Raw genomic sequence first — 12,621 nt, 5'->3', positions numbered from 1 at the left:
TTCTCTAGTTTTTATTTTCTTAAGAATGGAGTTGTTAAACTGAAAGTTTGGAAAACGGCTCAAAGTGAAGAATTGCTTCCGTTATAGCGTATGATAGATAGATAGATAGATAGATAGATAGATAGATAGATAGCGCCGGGCGGGCGGGCTACGTTTTCAAAGTGGCTTGCTTGCTCGGCTTTTTCAAAATGTTGCCAACTCAGTTTGAACACGCGACATCGCCGTCTCTGCGCATGCGCACATTTCCAGGGAAAGAAAATTGGGGTCACGAACTCTGACCCGCCCACCAAGCGCTGAAAAAAAAAAAAAAAAAAAAGAATTTGTTTGGATATTAAAGGACAAAATACAAGTAACGACTTCTGGCCAGGTAAGGAAATGTGCGTGGTGTGTGCGGCGAGGCACGAGGGTTATCGTCGCCGCTTTTCCGCTCACATCTGCGGTGAGGGCGCCGGAGAACAGCCGGGCTGCCATTGGCTTCCTACTAGCACACGGCTAACAGCTAGCTCGTTAGCACGACGCTGAGTTAGGTATGTCGTTCACAAATAACCCCCCGTACCAACGAAATGTCACTTAATCTCCTCATTTTGTCAGTGCTGCCGTAAGTAATCCGTTTTAGAGCTCTCTCGCGTGCTAGCTAGCTATCTATCTAGCTGCTCTTCCGCAGACGTTAGCACATATGCTAACATTGCGTTCCGAACTTTCAATAAACGAGCGCAAGGTCATGCTCTAAAGCGGAGATGTTGCGCTCTTCTTGCAGTATGGGCTTTGTGGGGGAATTTCCAAGCTATTTTATTGCTCAGTGGGATGGTCGTCCTCGCCGCTGCCGCCGCCGCCGCCGCCGCGTTTTGGCTCCGCTCGCGCGGGCCTCTCGGCGTGCCTTTAACCCTTCAATGTTGACCTTTCACCGACAGGAAAAGAAATACCTTTATCTTCCGTATCGATTTTTTTTCAAGGGGAGGGGGGGTCACTGGCAGTCGGGAGTTTTTGTTGTTGTTGTTTTTTTGCTTAGATACCACAATGGCGCCGGGTTGTTCCGTGTCACTAGATCGTGAATAAAACAATTTACATGTATTTGTCCGGACGGAGTTGCGAACAGAGGCCTCGAACGTTCGTTGGTGACAGCCACTCAATGATGAACTAGTAGGCTCCCGGTCCTCAAAACGCACTTGTTTAAGTGTGGAGTCTACACTTGGGGTCAGGGGTCATTGTGCAACGGCCGTGACCCAAACGGATCAGATCCTACGATGCGCAGAATAATTGGCAAGGAGCAAAAGGGCTCACGACAATGCCCGAGCACTATTATGGAGACCGGAGCTCTCTCACACTCTGCACAGATACTTGCCGGCTCTCCGAAAAAGTTCTTTCTCCGGCATCACGAGCTTCGTCGCCTGCAAAAGCACGTCCTCTGCCGCGAAACAATTTGGCACTTCGGCCTTTCGTCCCTGTACGACTAGCGGGACACCATTAGGGCTGAGGCCGACGGGATGATTCATTCTTCTACCGTGATGGATGAACGAATAATATCGAAAGAACTTTGTGTGACATGCAGGTATCATCCTGAAGTGCTTTGACTTTGCGCACCTTGGCCCGGCCTGGCCTGGCCTGGCCTGGCCTGGCCTGCCACTGCTTTGACACACGTGCGTTTCCTCTCTAGTGCCATAAACTGGATGGGGCACTGAGGTGAGGTGAGGTGCGGCGGGAAGTCGATGTGTGCGGCGCCAATATGGATGGGCACGCTCAGAGGATCCAGCTGGTGTCAGCTGACAGCAACATGTCCACGGGACACCGACTGCAGGTGATCAACGCCGCCGGCCTCCAGACGTCAACTGACAACGTTCATGAAAATGATTGCAGACGCCATTGAATTGTTCCAGCGCCGCCACATTTTTGAATTGTATATTTTTTTTTGACCGCAATGAGTTTCGGAAGACGAGCGAGCGCGTCCCACGGCCCGTTTCTGGCCGTCGTGCTCGGTCGCTGACTTTGCGCGCTCACACTGTCGTCTTTGAACGGCCTCCAGATTGTGACGGATCCGCAGAGCGGGCAGAAGATCCAGATCGTCACCGCCCTGGAGCCGGGCTCTCCCGGTAAGCAGCAGTTCATCCTGGCCAGCGCCGAGTATTCGCCCGGCGGGAAGGTGATACTGGCCAAGAGGGAGGGCTCGCCCAACAAGGTCATCGTGGCGGCGCCGGACAGCTCCGGGCTCAACCAGCTGCTCTTCGCCTCTCCGGATCTCCAGGTGCGCTCGCTTCGCCCGTGCCCGCTTTGTTGACAAATGTCGCCAAGCCGCAAAGCTCACGCAGATTCTCTGTCTTGACGTCAGTTTGTAACGGAGGGCTCGGAGCAGTCCGTCGCCAAGCCCGTGGTGGAGTACTGCGTGGTGTGCGGCGACAAGGCCTCAGGTTGGAATCGCCGTCTGTCCGTTTGCTTCGACGGTGCTATGTGTCAAGCGGCGCCCGCCCACGCGCTTTCCCCTCCGGCAGGGCGCCATTACGGAGCCGTCAGCTGCGAGGGCTGCAAGGGCTTCTTCAAGCGCAGCATCCGCAAGAACCTGGTCTACACGTGCAGGGGCTCAGGCGAGTGCGCCATCAACAAGATCCACCGCAACCGCTGCCAGTACTGTCGGCTGCAGCGCTGCGTGGCCGTCGGCATGAAACAGGATTGTACGTCGCCGTCCCCCCGCCCGCCCGCCCGCCACAGTGGACCGCTTGTGACCCACCCGCCGCTTGTCCCGCGTCGCAGCCGTGCAGTGCGAGCGCAAACCGGTGGACGTGCCCGGCAGGGAGAAGTCTGTCAACTGCGCCGCCTCCACGGAGAAGATCTACATCCGCAAGAACCTGTGCAGCCCGCTGGCTGCCACGCCCACCTTTGTGTCCGACAAGGAGACTTCCAGGTAACGCCGTCAAATGGCCACCGTATGGATTTGTGCCGTCTACTGCCAGAGCGTTCCATTCTTCTGCCCAACATGATTTAAAAAAAAAAAAAAAAATCATTTGAGCAAAGTTTTTGCCGCCAAAGCGTGCGTGAAGAAAATAGATGGCGGCTGAGCCCAAATCTGATTGGTGACATCATGCACGACTCTCCAAACAGATCCACGCATTTGTTGGAGTCAAGCATGTTGCTCAACATCCAACAATCCTTCCCCAAGCTAGAAAACACCTTCTTGATCCCGGCGTCCCCGGAAAAGGTAAGCGTGGCACTCATCGGCCAGAAGGAAATCAAATGGATATGAAAAACATTGAGCTGACCTGCTGGTACGCCCGCGCGTGCGTGGCTCCGTCCGTCCGTCAGCACGACGACCCTTCTCAAAGTGACTTGGGCACGCTGGCCAACGTGGTCACCTCCCTAGCCCACCTCAACGAGGCCGGCGGAGGCAGCGAGACGCTCGCCGCCGACACGCTCAGCAACGGCGACGGCTCCATCGCCGACCAGCGGGAAGATGAGCAAAGCGACATCACCCGGTGAGTGAGGGAGGGAGGGAGGTAGCGAGTGAGTGACGGCGTGCGTCAAGCGGAGCCACGTGCTCCAATATTTTGCATGAAATTCACTCCAAGCAGCTATTTAAAGTTGCCCTTTTTTGGGGGTCATGAAAGAAATAGTGCTGTATTGAAAAGTGTCCCGAGTGCAACGCTTCACCGGCCGGGGATGATCTGAGAACATTGAGCATTTTGTGGATGTTCTCAAGGCAGAACTGTTTCGGGGGCGGCTAGAACATCCGAATCGCATTTGAAGATTTGAAACATCAGAGCGAACCAAAAGCCGCATGACAGCACCCACAAGCTCAAGGCAGTCGGATCAAACGGGCCGCTCTCGGGTTGTGTTGATTGCCGCTCGGTTTGCCGTGACCTTTGGCTGTGCGTTCCGCAGAGCTTTTGACACGCTGGCCAAAGTCCTGCACGCCGGCGCGGGCGAGCCGTCGCCGGCCACCGACCTGCGGGCCGCCATGCAGCTGATGTCGGGCGACCAGTCGGGCCCCGTGTTGGAAGTGGAGGGCTCGTTGCTCTCTGACAGCCATATTCCCTTCAAGGTAAGCGTGCGATGGCGCCCGCCCCCCGGCACGGCCCCCGCACACCTTTCCCCTCCCTCGCTCCAGCTCATGATGCCCGTGCCCGTGCCGGAGTACCTCAACGTCAACTACATCTGCGAGTCGGCCTCGCGCCTCCTCTTTCTGTCCATGCACTGGGCGCGCTCCATTCCTGCCTTCCAAGCCTTGGGGTGAGTCACGTGCGCTCCTCTCGCTGGAGCTGGAGGCGAGCCTAAAGCCGTGGCGTGCCGTGCCGTGCCGCGCCGCGCCGTGTGCTTCCAGCGCTCAAGAGGACAACGACATCAACCTGATGAAAGCTTGCTGGAACGAGCTGTTTGCTTTGGGTCTGGCTCAGTGTTCCAACGTCATGAACGTGGGCACCATCTTGAGCGCCATCATCGGCCATCTGCAGACCGGCTTGCAGGAAGGTAAGCCGACGGCGCGGCGTGGCGCGCGCACGCGTGAGAGAGAACGAAGCCGGAGAAAAGCGGGCGGGTGCCGTGATCTTTGCGTTGCAGAAAAGCTGTCCCAGGACCGCGTGAAGCTGGTGATGGAGCACATCTGGAGGTTGCAGGAGTTCTGCAACAGCATGAGCAAGCTGTCCCCGGACGCTTACGAATACGCCTTCCTCAAAGCCATCGTCCTCTTCAGCCCCGGTGCGTCCTGCCCAAAGACCGAAACGGGCCGCAAAAGGGCACGTGCGTAAACGTGTGGTCAACGTTTGCTGCTGCTTTGGCTTGCTTCAGATCACCCCGGGATAGACAACACTCTGCAGATCGAGAGGTTCCAGCAGAAGGCCTACATGGAGCTGCAGGATTACGTAACGCGGACGTATCCGGAAGACTCCTACCGGTTGGTACCGGAGCGTAGCCTTTCATATTCGGCCGGCCGGCCGGCGTAACCAAATCTGTACCTTTAAAACATTTCTTGCGGAGATACGTACGGCGTCCTAGGTGTGCTTTTGCGCAGGTTGTCCAAGCTGCTGCTGCGCCTTCCCGCCCTGCGTCTCATCAGCGCCGCCGTCACCGAGGAGCTCTTCTTCGCCGGGCTCATCGGCAACGTGCAGATCGACAGCATCATCCCTTACATTCTCAAAATGGACTCTACCGACTACAACAGCCAGTCGCTTCCCGGGGTTTGACCGCCCCCCTCTTGCAAAGGGACCCTTGCAGCCAGTCTCAGGCCAGCACGGCGTGGGCGGGCTTCGCTACTTTTGCCCACGCACGGCAGAACGCGAGGCCGAGCAAGGTAAGAAGAGGCCAACGTGTGCGCAATCAGGACTGAACCTTGGGCCGAGCCCAGCGGGCGCTTTAAAGGAGCATTTTGAAGGCCTCCAGGGAGAAAGTCTTTCTCCTTCCACTGCACCGCATGCCCAAAGTTTGGGCTATTTGGCCTGGGGCTGAAATTTCAGGATGAACCTGAAATGCTTCCGTCCTATTCCCAAAAAGCGCTCCGGGTCCAACACGCTTTTTGTGGCTCTTGCGCTCTCTCCGTTGCAACCCCCGCGAGTGACACTCGCGGCGGCAGGTCGCACTGCAAACGCCGCAGAAGACCACGGACGGCGACCTATATCCCAAACGTTTGATACTACTGGAATGTCACGCTTTTAAATTGCCGTCAAAATGTTGTTTTGTTTGCCCATCCAAAGGATGCCGTCACTGTGTGTAAATAGAACCGCGGAGAGCACTCTGCCATCATCGCAGACAAAAAAAAAAAAAATCCATTACCCTCTTGTATTTGAAAATAAACACGTCTCAATTATATTTGGACTCCCTGCTCCGCGGAACGGCCGAGTCGAGCCTCGCTGAATGTGTCAAAACGGTCAAGATCTAAGATTTAATGCATCATTAAGAATGAAATGAGCAAAGGGAGCCAAACTCCCAGGCCCAGTAGAGCAAAAAATATATACATTTGAGTCACTCCATTCGACTTGGGAGCTAGCGACAGTGCTGCCAAGCGTGTTCCTTTTTTAATATTGAATTTCTGCCGGTTGAACACGCATCGGGGCACATTGCCCCGGGAACATTTTGCATGTAGCAAAGGTCCCTTTTCACGGCGCTTCATGTCTTGTGTCATATCGGACCACTGTTGAAAGTGGACATCTGTGTAGCGGACTGGATAACTCAATGTTTACCTTTTCTCTGCGTGCGTGCGTGCAACACGCGATTCAAAGCCACAATCTGGCTAAATGTAAATAAAGAAAATGAAAGAACCACGTTTCCCAGGAAAACACCATTGCGTCGTCGTAAATGACAGCGGGCCATTTCCAACACTTTATTGGACAATAAGTTGTCAAATAACAACGGGGACTGGCCAATAGTATTGATTTGTGGCGAAAAATGGAACAAAAGAGCTTTAAATACTAATAAAAGTATGACATGAAAAGCCAAGGCACCAAAGCAAAATACTTGACAGAAAGGCCCTCGTGAGGACGGACAGACAGACAGACAGACAGACAGTCAGTCAGCCAGCCATGGTGGTAAGGCACGACTCCCAGCCAGACGAGCACAAGTGTAAATGCACTCCATTTCCTTCCGTTCCGCTTTGATCATGTTCAAAACGGGAACGGTAGAGTGCCAATGGTGGAGGCCGCTGATACTTGAGTGGCTAAATGCAGCAACACCAATCTGACATTGAGTAGGTTCTCCTTGGGAAGTAGCTGACGGCGTCATGACGTCATAGACGAATCATCTGCGCCTTTGTCGTTGTGTGAAATCAAATTTCAATCGGTGTGCCAATCTGATGCACAGACTGAAGATCAGGGGTCTCAAAGTCCAGTCCTCGGGGGGGGGGGGGGGGGGGCCGCATTCCTACATGTTTTCCAAGTTTCCCTCGTTCAACACACCTGATTCAAATGATCAGTTCATCCTCACGTTCTGCAGGAGCCTGATCATTGAATCAGGTGTGTTGAACGAGGGAAACTTGGAAAACATGTAGGAATGCGGCCCCCCCCCCGAGGACTGGACTTTGAGACCCCTGCTGAAGATGGTGTTAAACGAAAGCTTGCAGGCAGGCGCAGGCAGGCGCAGGCAGGCGCAGGCAGGCGCAGGCAGGCGCAGGCAGGCGCAGGCAGGCGCAGGCAGGCGCAGGCAGGCGCAGGCAGGCGCAGGCAGGCGCAGGCAGGGCGACCGGCACAAAGGCGGGGTTTGTTGCGCAGGCGCAGACGCAGACGCAGGCCGGCACAAAGGCGGGGTTTGTTTCACACTCGCACAGTTGGTCGTACAAGAGCGATGACAGAATGCCCGTTCAACAGATAACACGAGACGAGAGAGCGAGTCGGGGTCGAAGCGCGCAAACATGCTCGCCCCACTCCATCGCTGCAAACGCTAAATTCGGATTGATTGGATGATTGATTGATTTACGGGATGATCATGCCCAGCGCCAGCGTGTCGGTGCGGAGTTTATCCGAAGTGGAGAAACACCTCGGTAGCCGGATGGTGAGTGAGTTCACTTCTTCTTCTTCCTTTTCTTTCTCTTCTTGCTGTGGTCGTCGTCGTAGACTTGCGTGTGCTGTCCATCTTCCTTCCGTGACATTTTGTGTCGTCAGTTGGTGGCTTTTTAAAAGCCGAAAACAGCCGCGCGGCTCGCAGGCTCGTTGCGTTCAGGTCGGGGCTGAAACGTCGGAAAAGGCAGCATTTCACATCATGCAGCAAGCAGTCGGAGTGAGTTTTCGTGAGAAAGAGAACATTTTTTGAACGAGAGGAAAACATTGGATCAAACGTTAGGAACATATGTTCAAGGGATTCTTGGTCTGGGGTGACGTCATTTCAAGTTTGCTCACAAAGCGATCCTTCATGTAAAGTGCACGATCAGCTTGAAGTGGCTTGGTTGTGCAAGAGAAATGAAGTCGCACCATTTTCCAAACAGATGCATCATTATTGTGTCAAATGTCATTTGGGAACGTCTTCAGGGCCACAAGTGTATGGATCGCAGATGGCGGCGTTATCGTTATCGTAGAACGACTCCCCCCGCCCCTCCCATCTAGTGACCTTTGAGACGTTTCTGCGATGAAGGGCCCCCTTGACGTCATATACAAGAGCGCAACAGTTCGATTCCAGGTTCAACCAAAACGGTTTGACTACAGTAACAAATTGAAGGTCCGCATTTCATTTGCCCTTCCAGTCCACGAGTTTGCCGCCGAGACTTTGTTACTTGTTTCCCCCAAACGAATGGCCATGTGTGTTGGCTTTTGAGGCCCATCTGCCCCCTTGACTTTGTTACTTGTTTCCCCCAAACGAATGGCCATGTGTGTTGGCTTTTGAGGCCCATCTGCCCCCTTGATGGTCTCCCAGAGGCACATTTGCCCTCACGTGAGCCTGGCGGCGGCGGCGAGTGTGCCGACAGCACGCCGATGGCTCGCTCGCTCCTCCCAAGCAACTTGTTGACCCTGCTGTCATCATCGGTGTCAACGAGATGTTCCAGCACCAAGCGCAATTGGTGCAAACGTCTGCCGTCACATTAGGTGGCGGGCGCTATGAGCGTTTACCGTCAATTCTGCTCTCCATTCTTCCCTTGAGTAAATCGGGTGGAGTTTGATGTCTGTCAGGCATCTCGTGATGGGCTTCTTATGTTGGACCACAACCAGCCAGCCATGGGGCGGCACATTACACGCAAAATCTCATCGGAGCTCCTCCCCACACAATGAAAGGCAAAGAGTGCGGTGGGACGTTCATAACTAGGCCACGGTGTGAGTGTGCGTGGCCAGACGTGCATGGGGGGCGGCGGCGAGGGGGATGCCCCCCGCTTGGCCTCCCCCAACGGAAGCTCTCCCATTTGGCTTTGTGCAAAGGCTAACTTTACTACGATTCCATCACAGGCTGCTGTCTCCCACCCAACTCTGAAGCCTTCCATATTGCTGTTGTAGGTCAAAAGCAGTTTGCAGGCTCATCGCCGCCAACGCAGACAGATAGGAGATTCGTAAAATGGATCAAACCGAGCGAGCGGGAGACGAGACGAGACGAGACGCACGCTGGGCGTCCTGAGGAATCACGTGAGCAGCTCGCTCCCGCGACTCCTTGGCAGGCACACAATCTCTACAGTGAAATGCATTTTGCGGGAAGACGAATGAGCTTCTTTTCTACTACTGCGGCGGGCTGACTCAATTTGAGCCGGCTAAATGAATTAGCCGCACCGAGAGGCAAAACAATGTCCTCTCGCGTCTCTGCCGAGGAAGTGGCCTACTTTTCGTTCAGTTGCATCCAGTCTCTCCCCAGGGGTGTTGTTTGTGCCATGGCGAGGTCTGACTAGGTCTGGGGGCTGCAGAGGATAAAGAGGTCTTTTGGGGGGGCAGAAGGGAGGGGGGTGAGGACAGGAAGCAGATGGTGGCAGCGGGCGAAGAAGAAGCTGCTTTGGTCAACAAGTGCTCAGGATCCAAAAGAGCGAGATGGTGATCAGCTTGGACGGAACTCTCCAGATGCAGATGATTTCACCCTGGAGCTGAAGAGGCAGCTTGAAATGTGGAGGTGCTGATGGTCCTCCCTTTAAGTTTGCCAAGCCAAAGGTGCAAATTTCCACGTCATTGACTTGGAAGAAGCAGACATTTGGCTATGCCCATTCAGTGTTTGCTGGCTCAACTTGCCAAACCTGTTTCAAGCAAAGAATGAGGCAAAGGAGCTGCTTTGGTCAGGAACGCCCACTCTGATGTGGAGAGCCAGCCTCTGTGGCCATTTCAGGCTCTGGTTCCGGCTCCGGCTCCGGCTCCGGCTCGCACAACACAAAGCTCTTTCTCTCGGCGCGCAGCTAAGCCTCCTCACGTGAGCCAGCTGACATCACCGAGACGGAGGCCGGCGCCGGCAGCCTTGAGCTTCCTTTCCGTCCAACCTGTTTTCTCCCCTCAAACAAGCCACCAAAGGCAAACAGTCAGGCAATTCTCTGCATGGCAATAACAAAAGCACCTTAGGGCTCCTATTTACGGAGAGTCGCGGGGAACCGGCTCCATCCGGCCGACCCGTGGCAAAGGCTTGTTCGCGGGACAGCCCGCCTGCGCTGTGCCTTATGATCCCATGTTGCGTGAGCACGGGGCGCTTAGTCCTTTGGAAATAAATGGACCGCTTGTTTTCCCATTGTGCCACGCACAGACGGGCTGATTGGGAGGCTGATTCCCTCTCTGCTTGGTACGCACGCACGCACGCCCGGCGTCTCGGCTCGGCTCGGCTTTGGGCCGGCCTGCCGGCCGTCTGCGTAGTGCTGCTGAACGTAGGGCTCGCGGACACAAATGGGATCCTCTTAGCCGCTTCCTCTTTGCAAAGCAATTTCATAAGCACCCTTGACAAATCTGATACTTGTCACCAAAACGTGATCCTCACCCACAGCGACGCATTCAATACCAGCGGGACCTGCTGGGCCAGATGGCCCGGCTGGTCTGACGCAACTCTGAAATTCCAGCGCATAGAATGAAACAGACGACGCGCTCTCGAGCGCCCCCGCGGCGTGAAACTACAGAGGCGTTGTGTCGCAAGTGAAGATTAGGCAGGCCGTCTTGCAAAACGGCAACACCTCGTCACTCCTAAAAAGCAGTGCCCGTGCTTTGCCGAGATTGCGCCGCTGATTGCGTCTTTGTGTCGCCCGCCCGCCCGCCGCAGGACCGGAGTGCCGAGGGCAGCTTCCTCAGCCTCCCCGTGCGCCGAGGTTCCTCGGAGAACAACCTGGACCTGGACCAGGAGCGCAGCGACGCCGTCACGTCTCCATCCTCGGAGGTCCAGCGCAGCCGCTCCTGCTTGGACAACCTCCAGCAGAAGATCCTGAAAGTGACGGAGCGGCTGAAGATCGAGCAGACGGCGCGGGACGACAACGTGGCCGAGTACCTGCAGCTGGTCAACGGCGCCGACAAGCAGCAGCTGGGCCGCATCAAGCAGGTGTTTGAGAAGAAGAACCAAAAGTCGGCGCACAACATCGCCCAAATGCAGAAGAAGCTGGAGCAGTACCACCGCAAGATGAAGGACAGCGAAGTCCAGCATGCGCCGCCAGCGCCAGCCTCCTGCGGCAAACACAGCACCATCCCCAGGGAGTCTCGCCGGGAGCTGCTGAGGGACATGACGGGCAGCGGCAGGCACCCCACCATGGACAAGATCAAGACCATCGGACCTGGCGTTTCCCTCTCACCTCCTTTCTTCTTCAGCAAGCCCAGAGAGTTTGCCAACCTCATTCGGAACAGGTTTGGCAGCGCTGACAACATCGCCCACATGAAGGTCTCGGTGAGCGTGTCACCGCCGCTGCCGCCGCCGCCGCTGCCGCCGCCGCCGCCCGACGAGGCCAAGGCACTGAGCGGCGGCGGCGGCGCCTCGCCGGCGGCGGCCAAACCCAAATACCCCAGCGATGACGAGTGCTCCTCGGGCAGCGCCTCCAATTCGGCCGACAGTAACGGCGTCCCGGGACAGGGCCGTCCGGCGGAGGGCGACGCGCTCGCCCGCCTGGCGGCCGGCGCGGAAGAGGCCCGAGTCATTCGAGAGGCGCAGAACCAACTGGAGGAGGACATGGAGGAGATCAAGGCCCAGTTGAAGAGGGATTTTGGCGTCCTCAGCCAAACGCTGCAGGAGGAGCGCTACAGGTGGGTGCAACGAATGAGCCGGATCAAAGGCAAGGCAAGGCAAGGCAAGGCAAAGCTAACCGTGCCGTTGCAGGTCTACGCGTTTGGAGGACCAACTGAACGACCTGACGGAGCTTCACCAACACGAGATGACGGACCTGAAGCAAGAGCTGGCCAGCGTGGAGGAGCGGGTGGCCTACCAGGCTCAAGAGAGGGCACGCGACATCCAGGTAGTCAATGGAGTCGGGGAGCCAGCCCCACGGCAAGCGCTAGCGAGCAGCTTCTTCCTGTCCGTCTTGTCTTGTCTTGTGTGTGGCGCAGGAGGCCCTGGAGTCGTGTCAGACGCGCGTATCCAAGCTGGAGTTCCAGCAGCAGCAGCAGCAGACGGCGCAACTGGAGAGCGGCGACGCCCGCGTTCTGCTGGGCCGCAGCATCAACATCATGCTGGCCATCATCACCGTCATCCTGGTGTGCGTCTCCACCGCCGCCAAGTTTGCCGCCCTGCTCCTGAGGAGCCGCCGCCACGTGGCGGCCACCTTGCTGGCCCTCTGCCTCCTCGCCGCCTTCTGGAAGAACCGCGAGCGCCTGCACTTTGCCATCGACCGACTGCTGCTGCCCGCGTAGCGCCCGCTGGCCGGCCGTTGCTCGTGCGCCTTGGGCAGACGGCAATCTGGCTCCCTGACCATTCCGCTTGGCAACAATCTCACATGCGTCACTACAAGTTGTGACTCTGGTTGACGTTTGTGCGTTGTCCTGCTCAGGCTTCCACGTTTTGTTTTGAAACGTCTTTGAAGGACCGGCGCATTCCAGAAGGATCGTAGCAAAAATGTGCCTTCAGAAAAAGTTGGATCAAATTGCTGACTGGGCGGAACGAGGAAGCGTGCCCGCCCGCCCGCCTTCCTGACTCCTCCGGAAGCAATCGTGACAAATTGACAAGCGTAGCAATTGACAAGTGTACGTACACTCAATATCTGAAAATGAACTTCCACTTACTGTCGTGTTTAGCTTTAGTCTTTTGTTTTTAACCGAATCTAATCTTTGTGATTGATGTCATTTTTTTTTTTTTTTTTTT

The 12,621-nt window shown here is 55.9% G+C and overlaps 2 protein-coding genes across 2 annotated transcripts; both read left to right on the top strand.

Moving 5' to 3' along the window:
- The first annotated feature begins 155 nt into the window (after positions 1 to 155).
- Positions 156 to 5,925, top strand: nr2c1 (nuclear receptor subfamily 2, group C, member 1). The gene is made up of 14 exons (XM_037253865.1): positions 156 to 367; positions 1,655 to 1,795; positions 2,021 to 2,239; positions 2,324 to 2,402; positions 2,484 to 2,663; positions 2,743 to 2,893; positions 3,091 to 3,187; positions 3,292 to 3,461; positions 3,868 to 4,027; positions 4,094 to 4,215; positions 4,307 to 4,452; positions 4,543 to 4,680; positions 4,771 to 4,876; positions 4,994 to 5,925. The coding sequence occupies exons 2-14, from the start codon at positions 1,724 to 1,726 to the stop codon at positions 5,163 to 5,165; spliced, it is 1,812 nt and encodes a 603-aa protein (XP_037109760.1). The 5' UTR covers positions 156 to 367; positions 1,655 to 1,723; the 3' UTR covers positions 5,166 to 5,925.
- Positions 5,926 to 7,219: 1,294 nt separating this feature from the next.
- On the top strand, positions 7,220 to 12,619 carry LOC119124184 (transmembrane and coiled-coil domain protein 3-like). Its single transcript, XM_037253882.1, has 4 exons — positions 7,220 to 7,461; positions 10,606 to 11,570; positions 11,644 to 11,779; positions 11,871 to 12,619. The coding sequence occupies exons 1-4, from the start codon at positions 7,390 to 7,392 to the stop codon at positions 12,171 to 12,173; spliced, it is 1,476 nt and encodes a 491-aa protein (XP_037109777.1). The 5' UTR covers positions 7,220 to 7,389; the 3' UTR covers positions 12,174 to 12,619.
- Positions 12,620 to 12,621: the final 2 nt, after the last annotated feature.

Source organism: Syngnathus acus, chromosome 6, assembly GCF_901709675.1.
Source record: "Syngnathus acus chromosome 6, fSynAcu1.2, whole genome shotgun sequence".
Taxonomy (NCBI): Eukaryota; Metazoa; Chordata; class Actinopteri; order Syngnathiformes; family Syngnathidae; genus Syngnathus; species Syngnathus acus.
Note: the sequence above shows the minus strand (reverse complement) of the source record. Positions and strands in the feature narration are given on the sequence as shown.

Excerpts from the sequence above, each read along its gene's own strand:
- LOC119124184 (XM_037253882.1), top strand. The coding sequence starts at position 7,390 with ATGATCATGCCCAGCGCCAGCGTGTCGGTGCGGAGTTTATCCGAAGTG. Across the intron at positions 11,571-11,643 it reads CTGCAGGAGGAGCGCTACAG|GTCTACGCGTTTGGAGGACC; the intron begins GTGGGTGCAACG and ends GTGCCGTTGCAG. Across the intron at positions 11,780-11,870 it reads AGAGGGCACGCGACATCCAG|GAGGCCCTGGAGTCGTGTCA; the intron begins GTAGTCAATGGA and ends TGTGTGGCGCAG.
- nr2c1 (XM_037253865.1), top strand. The coding sequence starts at position 1,724 with ATGGATGGGCACGCTCAGAGGATCCAGCTGGTGTCAGCTGACAGCAAC. Across the intron at positions 4,216-4,306 it reads CCTGCCTTCCAAGCCTTGGG|CGCTCAAGAGGACAACGACA; the intron begins GTGAGTCACGTG and ends GTGTGCTTCCAG. Across the intron at positions 4,681-4,770 it reads CATCGTCCTCTTCAGCCCCG|ATCACCCCGGGATAGACAAC; the intron begins GTGCGTCCTGCC and ends GGCTTGCTTCAG.